We start from the raw sequence: 11,343 nt of genomic DNA on the forward strand, positions 1-11,343 counted from the left end.
CTCTTCTTCTGTGGTTCAGCACGGTAGACGTCACTGGGCTCAGCAGCGCCCTCAGCAGGATGGAGGCTGAATTACTTCGGTCACAGTTTATTATAGGCTCGGTCGAGATGAGCTGCGCCTGCGCAGAATCGATCACCGGCGACCACCGCGCAATGCATGCTCGTTTTACTAAGTGTTATATAAATAACCTTTATTATTATAATTACTATTATTATCAACCACACAAAATATGTTTGTTAACAGATTAAACCTTCATTGCACAGCATGAGATTCATATAATCCAGCATTAATAACAATTACACACAAAATTAGGATTTTCGACAAAACGTAGTGTTTGTAGTCCTAAGAGCCAATCAGCTCTCTGATCAGGCGACAGCCAGGCGTTTCCCATCATGCCCTGCGGTCTTGCAGTCGGTGGAGAGCAACTGCGGCGCCTTGATCTAAAGACTGCGGCCGCCTTGATCTCGTGAGGTTATCGTTGCCGGCGCGTGCATGACGTCAGAGCAAGTCGGGATCAAGTCGGACACAAATCTAACCGGCATGCATTGCGCGGTGGTCGCCGGTGATCGATTCTGCGCAGGCCTGGCTCAACTAGAACGAGCCTAATCAAACTTTATTTATACAGCTCCTCTCAATCAATCCAACTTTATTTATACAGCTCCTCTCAATCAATCAAACTTTATTTATACAGCTCCTCTCAATCAATCAAACTTTATTTATACAGCTCCTCTCAATCAATCCAACTTTATTTATACAGCTCCTCTCAATCAATCCAACTTTATTTATACAGCTCCTCTCAATCAATCAAACTTTATTTATACAGCTCCTCTCAATCAATCAAACTTTATTTATACAGCTCCTCTCAATCAATCAAACTTTATTTATACAGCTCCTCTCAATCAATCAAACTTTATTTATACAGCTCCTCTCAATCAATCAAACTTTATTTATACAGCTCCTCTCAATCAATCCAACTTTATTTATACAGCTCCTCTCAATCAATCCAACTTTATTTATACAGCTCCTCTCAATCAATCAAACTTTATTTATACAGCTCCTCTCAATCAATCCAACTTTATTTATACAGCTCCTCTCAATCAATCAAACTTTATTTATACAGCTCCTCTCAATCAATCAAACTTTATTTATACAGCTCCTCTCAATCAATCAACTTTATTTATACAGCTCCTCTCAATCAATTCAGAGTGCTTTCCAAGTGATTGAAAAAAACATGGGATATTTCACAAAAACGGGTTCAGAGACTAATGCACACCAATTGTATTAAAATGAATATTTTACATAACTAAAGATAAAAAAGCAAAACAAATAACAACAAAGATCAAATGAAATATTACACGTAAAAGTTGATTTTAAAAAGTGCTAATAAAATATAATATAAAATAATAACAGTAAAATGTAAATATAAATCTATATAAGATATAAATTAAAAAGAATAAAGGGTTATTATAAAAACAAAATAAATTTTAAAGTATAAACATTATAACCATAAAATGATCTACTTCTACTCCATCTCAGAGGGAAATACTGCACTTTTTACTCCTATACATTTATCTGACATCAGTGAAACAGTCGCATTTACTTTTCGGACTTTAAAGGGCTTTTCACAGCCGGCCCAGGGCTGACCCAGTTACCCCAGGCTCAGCTCTGAGCCTGGGCTGAGGACCTGCAGTGTGACTGCCCTGATTATTCTCACACAGGCTACTTTCACCTACAACACTGATCATCTGCAGTACGTTTACACTGTGCTACCAGTACTTTTACTTGCAGCTACTGCAGGAGCTGTCATTCTCGTTAATTCTGGTGTCTCCTGTGGACAAACGCAACACAAGCATCACATGATCCAAAACAACTTGATCTGTAGGAGTACAAGGAGCAGGAGGAGCAGGAGGAGCAGGAGGAGCAGGAGGTGCAGGAGGAGCAGGAGGTGCAGGAGGTGCAGGAGGAGCAGGAGGTGCAGGAGGTGCAGGAGGAGCAGGAGGAGCAGGAGGAGCAGGAGGTGCAGGAGGAGCAGGAGGAGCAGGAGGTGCAGGAACACAGCAGTCAAAGTGTTATTTAGTTCCTGATCAATAATAAAGATAGTATTGATCTGCAGTCCTGATCAGATCATGTTAATGTGATGGTCGCAGGTGTGGAGCAGCAGACAGGGGGCGCTGTGTGCCTCTCCTCCAGATGCATGCCGGGTAGATGAGGATGGCGTCTGCGGGCTGTGTGGAGGAATGAGACGGCTGACCGCTGACTGTTTCCCCGGTGAACCCGCACTGTCTGCGGCCTCAGGTTTCTCAGCGGAGCGGAGCTGCAGGTGTTTCTGAGCTATGAGGTAAACACAGCGTCACTGTCAGCCACAGATAGCCCGTCTAACCCGGGATACAACCGGGCTAAATACCCGGCTAATAACCGGGTTAAGGACAGACGGATGCTAACATGCTAACAGATCAGCTGGCTGACAGCTAGTTTATCTTATTTTACAGTTTAACGCAGATTAGCTTGGAGTCTCGGCTAGCATGCTGTCATGTAATGTACCTGTGTAGTAAGTAACCTCAGTTAGCTTCATGTCTTTAAACCGTTTGATTGAATTAGCCGACATGGCTGCTAATAGCCCGGCTAACTGTCGCCTGTCAGCTCCTCTGACAGCCAAAAAAAAACACGTCAGATACGTCAAATGATTCTTGACATCATCACATGGTGTTGACTTATGTAGTGACGTGTCTGTGACGGCGCTGACACCACAGCAGGAGGGTGAACCGGCCAACTAGCCGGCTGGATGCTACCGTTAGCATGTGGGCCTGAGCTGAGTGCAGCTGACAGGTGAACAGGTGTGCAGCTGCTCACTATGACTCTGACGTCATTTAAACTGAATACAGGTGACCTCACAGTGAGGCCGGGCTTTCAGTCACATCTGACAGCAGAGTGTGTACCAGTTAAACCAATAAACCAGTAAACCAGTAAACCCAGCAGCAGTGAGTAAGGTGTCCCAGTGGACCCGACTAGTTGCTGGTGTGTGACAATAGCCCTTTTCACACAGAGACTCCGCATTATCAGCGCAGCCAAGGCTCGCCATTTCTCCACCTTTGTTTGTTCACACTGAACCAAGCAGCGCTGCGGATCCAAAAGTGGCGTGGCGGTACGTGTCATGAAGATGACGGTACGCGTCATGATGATGGTACGCGTCATGATGATGGTACGCGTCATGATGATGGTACGCGTCATGATGATGACTGACCTACAGTACAGACCACCCTACAGTACAGACCGACCTACAGTACAGACTGACCTACAGTACAGTCTGACCTACAGTCTGACCTACAGTACAGACTGACCTACAGTCTGACCTACAGTACAGACCAACCTACAGTAGTCTGACCTACAGTCTGACCTACAGTACAGACCACCCTACAGTACAGACTGACCTACATTACAGTCTGACCGGCAGTACAGACTGATCTACAGTACAGACCGACCTACATTACGGTCTGACCTACAGACCGACCTACATTACGGTCTGACCTACAGACCAACCTACAGTACAGCCTGACCTACAGTACAGACCAACCTACAGTACAGCCTGACCTACAGTCTGACCTACAGTATAGACCAACCTACAGTAGTCTGACCTACAGTCTGACCTACAGTACAGACCAACCTACAGTAGTCTGACCTACAGTCTGACCTACAGTACAGACCAACCTACAGTACAGCCTGACCTACAGTCTGACCTACAGTACAGACCGACCTACAGTCTGACCTACAGTACAGACCAACCTACAGTAGTCTGACCTACAGTCTGACCTACAGTACAGACCGACCTACAGTCTGACCTACAGTACAGACCAACCTACAGTAGTCTGACCTACAGTCTGACCTACAGTATAGACCAACCTACAGTACAGACCGACCTACAGTAGTCTGACCTACAGTACAGACCAACCTACAGTACAGCCTGACCTACAGTCTGACCTACAGTACAGACCAACCTACAGTACAGCCTGACCTACAGTCTGACCTACAGTACAGACCGACCTACAGTCTGACCTACAGTACAGACCAACCTACAGTAGTCTGACCTACAGTCTGACCTACAGTACAGACCAACCTACAGTACAGACCAACCTACAGTAGTCTGACCTACAGTCTGACCTACATTACGGTCTGACCTACAGTCTGACCGACAGTACAGTCCGACCTACAGTACAGTCTGACATACAGTACAGACTGACCTACAGTACAGTCTGACCTACAGTACAGTCTGACCTACAGTACAGTCTGACCTACATTACAGTCTGACCTACAGACCGACTTACAGACCGACCTACATTACAGACCGACCTACAGTACAGTCTGACCTACATTACAGTCTGACCTACAGACCGACTTACAGACCGACCTACAGTACAGTTTGACCTACAGACCGACCTACAGACCGACCTACAGTACAGTCTGACCTACAGACCGACTTACAGACCGACCTACAGTACAGTTTGACCTACAGACCGACCTACAGTAGTCTGACCTACAGACCGACCTACAGTACAGTCCGACCTACAGTACAGACCGACCTACAGTACAGACCGACCTACAGTAGTCTGACCTACATTACAGTCTGACCTACAGACCGACTTACAGACCGACCTACAGTACAGTCTGACCTACATTACAGTCTGACCTACAGACCGACTTACAGACCGACCTACAGTACAGTCTGACCTACATTACAGTCTGACCTACAGACCGACTTACAGACCGACCTACAGTACAGACTGATGCATGTAGTATGTTTAGTACTCCTGCATCATGACAGCTGTGAACTTTGACCCTGTGGCTCCTGAATCATCACAGCTTCAGTCCAAGGACTTCAAGCTTCAAGGAGCAAAGGATTGTGGGTCAGAATCTTTTTATTCATCACACTCCTCTCCCCTCCTCTCCTCTCCTCTCCTCCTCTCCCCTCCTCTCCTCTCCTCCTCTCCTCTCCTCTCCTCTCCTCTCCTCTCCTCTCCTCTCCCCTCCTCTCCTCTCCTCTCCTTTCTCCCCTCCTCTCCTCTCCTCTCCTTTCTCCTCTCCTCTCCCCTCCTCTCCCCTCTTCTCCTTTCTCCTTTCTTCTTTCTCCTTTCTCCTCTCCTCTCCTCTCCTCTCCTCTCCTCTCCTCTCCTCTCCTCTCCCCTCCTCTCCTTTCTCCTTTCTCCTCTCCTCTCCTCTCCTCTCCTCTCCTCTCCTCTCCTTCTGCAGGAGCGTCATGTTGTCTCCTCCAGGCGTCCCGGCTGTTGGACTATGCTGTGTTTGTCCACTGGGTGGCGCCTCCTGAGCCGCCCTCCCTTCCCCCCCCACCCCGTTGCTCGCTCTGTTGCCATGTACGCCACCCGCCTCTACAGTACTGCAGGAGGAGGAGGAGGAGGAGGAGGAGGAGGGGGAGGTGGAGGTGGAGGAGGTGGGGTCAAACAGGGGCGGAGGGCGGGTCTCGCCATGCTCGAGGCGCCCCACCCTCACCTCCCCCACCACCCTCACCCAGCCCCGCCTCCCCCAGCCTACCCCCTGTACCAGGGCCGCCCTGACGCCCACCGAGGAGCACACTACCACCACCACCACTACCACCCCCACCCTCACCCCCACCCGCAGCCCGCCCACCTGGCCCCGCCCCCGCTCCCCCCACACTACCAGCACCACTCCCACTTCCACGTGTACGGAGGCGGGACAGCAGCCGGAGGGGCATCTGCAGCTGGCAGTAAGAAGAAGACGTGGAACTTCATCCACGAGAAGATGAGCTACGACACGTTCTTCACTATGAAGCGTCTGATCGAGCGCTCACGGCGTCCTGACGAGGTGCTGCGCTGGGTCACCCAGAACCCTGCCAAGATCTCCCACAACCACTACCCCGTCGCCCTGCAGAAAATCGGGCAGCTGCTACAGGCCACGGGCCCACCGCGAGGAGGGGGGGGCGACTCGGACACAGACGTCGTGGGAGGAGGAGCAGCAGCAGCAGCAGCAGAAGGCGGAGACGCTCGTCAGATTCTGGAGCATCAGGACTTTCAGACGCTGTGTAACGCCATTGTCAACGACTGCGCCAAGTTCGACAACTTCAGCATTGTCAACTGTCTGTACGCCGTAGCTGCGCTTGGTGAGTCATCCTGATGTCAGCAGACATGTATGAAACGTTTTGTAGTGGTCTCAGGTGTTCTGGTGTGATGATGTGTCTGCTCTCTGCAGGTCTTGCCAGTGACTCTCAGGTGGTACAGGTGCTAGAGGCGGAGTCTCAGTCCAGACTGAACCAGTTTAACCAGAAGGATGTGTCCATGGTGTTCAGCTCCAGCATGAAACTCCACCCGGGCAGTCAGCACCCTTTGACCGAGGCCTGCCTGGCTGGCCTGGAGAAGAACCTGGAGAGAGAGCGCCACCCTCAGACGCTCTTCCTGCTGCTGTCATACTACAGACTCAAGTGGCGCTCACTGCAGCCGCAAGAAGCTGCTGCTGCTGCAGGGGGCACTAATGCTGCCACAACCAACAGTAACAACACACCTTCAAACCCTGAACAGCTGCTCGCCAACAGGTGTGTAAAAACAGGAGATCAGTCTGTGTGCAGTATTTAAGTGTGTGTGCGCAGCTCAGTCTTGTCCTCAATCACACACAGAGCAGAGCCCTGCCCTCAGTCAATCACACACAGAGCAGAGCCCTGCCCTCAGTCAAACACACACACAGAGCAGAGCCCTGCCCTCAGTCAAACACACACACAGAGCAGAGCCCTGCCCTCGCTGGTTTATCAGAGTGAAACTCGTTAAACAGGTTTTGTTTCTGCATATTTAGGACCTTTGTGTCTTCATCATCTCTTAGGAAGATCCTCCGTCTGGTCAAACACACCCTGGCGAGTGTCAGTGGTGTTCGTGACCAGGAGATGGCTCTGCTGGATGAGATGTTGGCGGCGTGCGCTCGAGAGGCAAGCAACAAGAGTCTGGAGCTGATCTTCAGTTCTCACCTGTTCTACCAGAACAGACAGGAGAGGTTCATCAGCAGCCTGGCAGGTACAGTCTGATCACATGACACACAGGAAGAATCACAGGTGTACTCATCGTGTGACCAGCTGATCATGTGACCTGCTCTCTGACAGAGGAGCTGCCAAAGAAGGTGGACAGCATCACTCCGTACACGATGGCTCTTATCGCCAAATACATCGCTCGCCATCGCCTCAGAGAGACGCGGCTGCTCGACACCATCGCAGACTTCCTGGTGAAGAAGGCCGAGTACCTGGACAGTAAGGTGTGGGTCTACAGGTGCTCTTGTGGTTTTCTGTGTGTGTGTACAGGACTTTGCAGGTGTGTGTGTGTGTGTCCTCAGGTGATCCAGAAGCTGGTGTTCCCGTTCAGCAGGATGAGCTACCGTCCCTCCAATGAGCAGCAGTTCTTCTCTCGGTTGGAGGAGGTGGTGGAGCTGAAGGCACTCAGCTCGCCGCTCGCCACCGTCAACATCCTCATGTCTCTGTTCCAGCTGGGACATTTCCCCGGGCTGGTGCTGCACCGTGTCTTCTCCTCCGCCTTCATCAGCAACGTCACCAGTACGTGAACACAGCTCCACCAGTACAGACCGCAGGTTTTATCAGAGGCTGCAGGAAATATTCTGTTTCTGGTATTTTGTCCACAGACAGTCCGTACGCTCTGATCGTCCGGCGGTACCTCTCTCTGCTCGACGCTGCTGTGGAACTCGAATACCGCGACTACACCGGACCAAGACTGCAAGACGCCCACAAGGTCCTGATGTTTGACCACGCTCTGACTGCTGATGAGGTCAACCGCAAGTACAGGTAGTCACCAGACTCCTTTATCAAATGTAGTGATTTTAAAAGTTGTTTCATGAGGAGAAACTGAGCAAACTTTGTGAAACGGCTACGACAAATTCTAAATCATTGTCTCCTTCTTGTAAATTCAGCATTAAATGAAAACAGTAAGTTGTGTGTTTCCTTGTAAAAAGTGTCAGTTTGTGGCAGCATGGCTGCACCAGCCTGTCTGCTTCTGTGTCTAAAGTGCTAAAGTCTTACCTGCCAACATTTAGCAGCTGTTTGAACACACTGTTTACACTGATTTCACCATTTACACTCAATTTATGAAAGAAGAAACATTTTATTGATCTAAACATGTCACATTTTACAGATACACTAAACAGTAACCAGTATAGGCGACTTCTTTGTCCCCAGACTCCCTTAACAAATGTGTCAGTTTAGTGAGTTGTTGAGTTGGAGACACTTCTTTATTATTACGAGCCAGTTCTGATTTGTTTGAACTGGTTCTTCAGGTGAGTGACGGTGCTGGACTTGAGCCAGGCCTGTTGAAACTGGTTCTGATCCGTTTGTGTCCTGTCAGTTATAAAGGTCTGGTGGCCGAGGCTCTGAGACAGCTGGTGGGAGAGCAGAACTACAAACAGGATGAAGTACTGCCCCCGGGGTACTACACAGGTACTACACGCAGAGTACTACACACAGACTACTACACACTGACTGCTGTAATCTGATTACCATCTGTTGGTCTCCAGACTTTGTGCTGTGGATGGACAGTTCTGGTCGGGTTCTTCCCATCAGGACTGGATCTGGTCTGGCTCTCAGCATTGTTCCTCCGTCCTGCGTTGCCGTTGCGACCAAGCCAGCTGACGCCGCGGTAACCGTGGTGACCTCAGAGTTCCAGAAGTTCTCTCCATTTGTGGCACTGGAGGAGGGGGCGGAGCAGCCGTGTCAGGTGGGTGAGGTCATGGGGGGGTCCATGGAGCCCCGGTCCTTCCTGCCCCACCACATCCGCAGCACGGTGGGGGCCACAGTGGCCTCTGGGCCCCCGCGGGCTGGGACTAATGGCGGCCCCTTGGATTACGGCCCCTACTACGTCCCTGCGGCGGACTACTACTCCAGTCTGGCCAAGGAGCACTCTCTGGAGAGCCAGGACAGCTCCACGCTCAGCAGCCCCCCCTCTGACGGCCTGGCCCAGCCCGGGGCCCCAGGGCCCACAGGGACCACCGCCTCAGACTCACTCTTCCAGTTCTCCATCGGGAAGATCCTGGAGGACGAGGGGAGTGCGGGGGGCCAGGGGACGGACTGCGAGCTTCCTGGGTTCTACGAGGATGTGACGTATTCTGAGGGGGGCGGGGCTGACAGAGGGGCAGCGTCACCTCCACAGCTCCATCCCCCCAACAGACCCGATGCAGAGAGCCCCCCTACAGACCAGAGGAAGATCAGGAGGTGAGTCCAGAACCTGATCATACAGGGTCCACTAACAGAACCTGGTCACGATGTCACCACAGTGACGTCACATCACATATTGATGACTATTGGTTGATCTGTCCTCTGCAGGGTCATCATGTCCGTCAATGATAAGTGGCACTACTGCCACAACTGTGAGGTTCTGGTTGGTTCCCGAGCCATGAGGGACCGACACCTGAGGCTGCTGGGATACGTCATCCTGCAGGTGAGCTGCAACACACACTTTATGTCTGATGACCAGCAGGCGGTGACTCGCCTGCTTTCAGAAAGACTGTGGAGGCTGATGAGTTCAGGGTCTCCTTCCTACAGTTACTACACCTGTTCAGTGATGTAGATCAGAGAGTGGAGAATGTCTGTCTGTGTGTTCACGTCATGTGACCTGTTGTCCTTGTTGTCCCCTCTCAGCTGCCGTACCACGAGCTGGAGAAGCTGAACGGCATCGAGGAGGTGAAGCAGTACCTGCACAAGAAGCTGCTGGACGTCCCACTATGACGCTCTGTGTGTGTGTGTGTGTGTGTGTGTGAGTGTGAGTGTGAGTGTGAGAGAGAGAGAGACTGTGTGTTTGTTTGTGTGTGTGTGTGTGTGTGTGTGTGTGTGTGTGTGTGTGTGTGTGTGTGTGTCCTGGTTCTGGGGTTGGATTGGGGTCAGAAGTCAAACATGAGTGAGGAAAAGAGCGACGACTTCCTCACGTTAATGTCTTGTTTATTCAGATCACAGCTGCAGCGACCAGTTATTTAATCATTGAATCAGTTAATTAATCAGCTAATCAATAACTCGTCTGCTGCCAGTTTGAAAACAAGACGACACTTTTTATGAACATTTTTATAAAGCAGTGAGTGAGCAGTTCATCATCAACAGATGAAGGATGAAAATAAAGTGTAGCTGCAGCTGTAAACATTAACGAGGAGGTCAACTCAGACTCATCAGCTTTTAAAGGACCTGTTCGCTGATTTCTGCCCATTTTCCAAATCAGATAAATATGTTTCAGATTGATCTCTTTTCTGTTTGTTTCTACAAAATAAATATTAAACCTGCTGCAGAGAAATAAATCCAAAGTCACTTAGCAGAACTCCACCAGTCACCAACCAAACCCTGTTCAATTTTCAGTGTATTTAAAGAAAAACATAATTCATAAATGAATCTCATTCTTCCGTCGTGTGTTGTTCAGGTACTTTCAGTAAATCAGAGCTGTTCAAAACTAAAAACATAAACACAAACAATCTGTAAACATGTACATTTAAAGTTCCCCATGTTAAAAATGTTTGGAGTGTCCTTGAACGCACCATCAGGTGTGACAGTGGTTTATATTGGAACGTGGTCGCCAGAGAGAACACCCAGCTGGTCTTTTAATGTGTCATCATGTTGCTGTGATCTGATTGGTCGCTGTGTGGATGAACAAACATATCTTTTTATAACGTTTGGTAATGATGATGATGATGATGCATGTGTGGACTTAGTTCTTTTGGGCGTCAATGTTTTATAAAACCGGACGATGGAGTTAAAGAGTTTTTCTGTGGTGAGAGCAGGGGTTGATGGGTACTGTAGTTCTGAGTGAAAGGATTGTTGCCACAGTAACGTGGTGTGTGTGCCAAAGGCCTGGAGGACGATGATGATGTGTGGGTGATAAATGTTGGGGTCAAAGGTCAGATTATTTATTTGTGTATCGGTGACGGACGGACTGAGAAGCTTGTTTATATAAATCTATTCATTCAAATGTCTATAAAACTGAAACCAAACTCCACTCGTCTGACGCTCGTTTTTATTTTCACTCCACAGGTGGACAGTCACAGGTAAGAACCAGTCAGGTCCTTTTACTACTTCCTGTGTTCACAAGGGCTTTTCAAATTAAAGCACTTTGATGGAAGGGGTTCAATTACTCAGATTAAAGAACACATGAAGGACCTGTGGCTGTCCTCAGGGTAAATACAGACAACTGTCAGTCATGATGTCACACTGATGTCACCTGTAGCTGTGATGTCACACTGATGTCGCCTGTAGCTGTGATGTCACTGATGTCACCTGTAGCTGTGATGTCACACTGATGTCGCCTGTAGCTGTGATGTCACACTGATGTCGCCTGTAGCTGTGATGTCACACTGATG

General features: G+C 49.4%; 1 protein-coding gene across 1 annotated transcript; it reads left to right on the plus strand.

The window, feature by feature from the left end:
• Positions 1 to 5,475: 5,475 nt before the first annotated feature.
• On the plus strand, positions 5,476 to 10,982 carry fastk (Fas-activated serine/threonine kinase). The gene is made up of 10 exons (XM_073491705.1): positions 5,476 to 6,127; positions 6,217 to 6,556; positions 6,838 to 7,025; positions 7,112 to 7,260; positions 7,339 to 7,555; positions 7,642 to 7,801; positions 8,358 to 8,449; positions 8,527 to 9,220; positions 9,332 to 9,446; positions 9,647 to 10,982. The coding sequence occupies exons 1-10, from the start codon at positions 5,476 to 5,478 to the stop codon at positions 9,731 to 9,733; spliced, it is 2,694 nt and encodes an 897-aa protein (XP_073347806.1). The 3' UTR covers positions 9,734 to 10,982.
• The last annotated feature ends 361 nt before the right edge of the window (positions 10,983 to 11,343 follow it).

This window comes from Pagrus major, chromosome 21, assembly GCF_040436345.1.
Source record: "Pagrus major chromosome 21, Pma_NU_1.0".
NCBI lineage: Eukaryota > Metazoa > Chordata > Actinopteri > Spariformes > Sparidae > Pagrus > Pagrus major.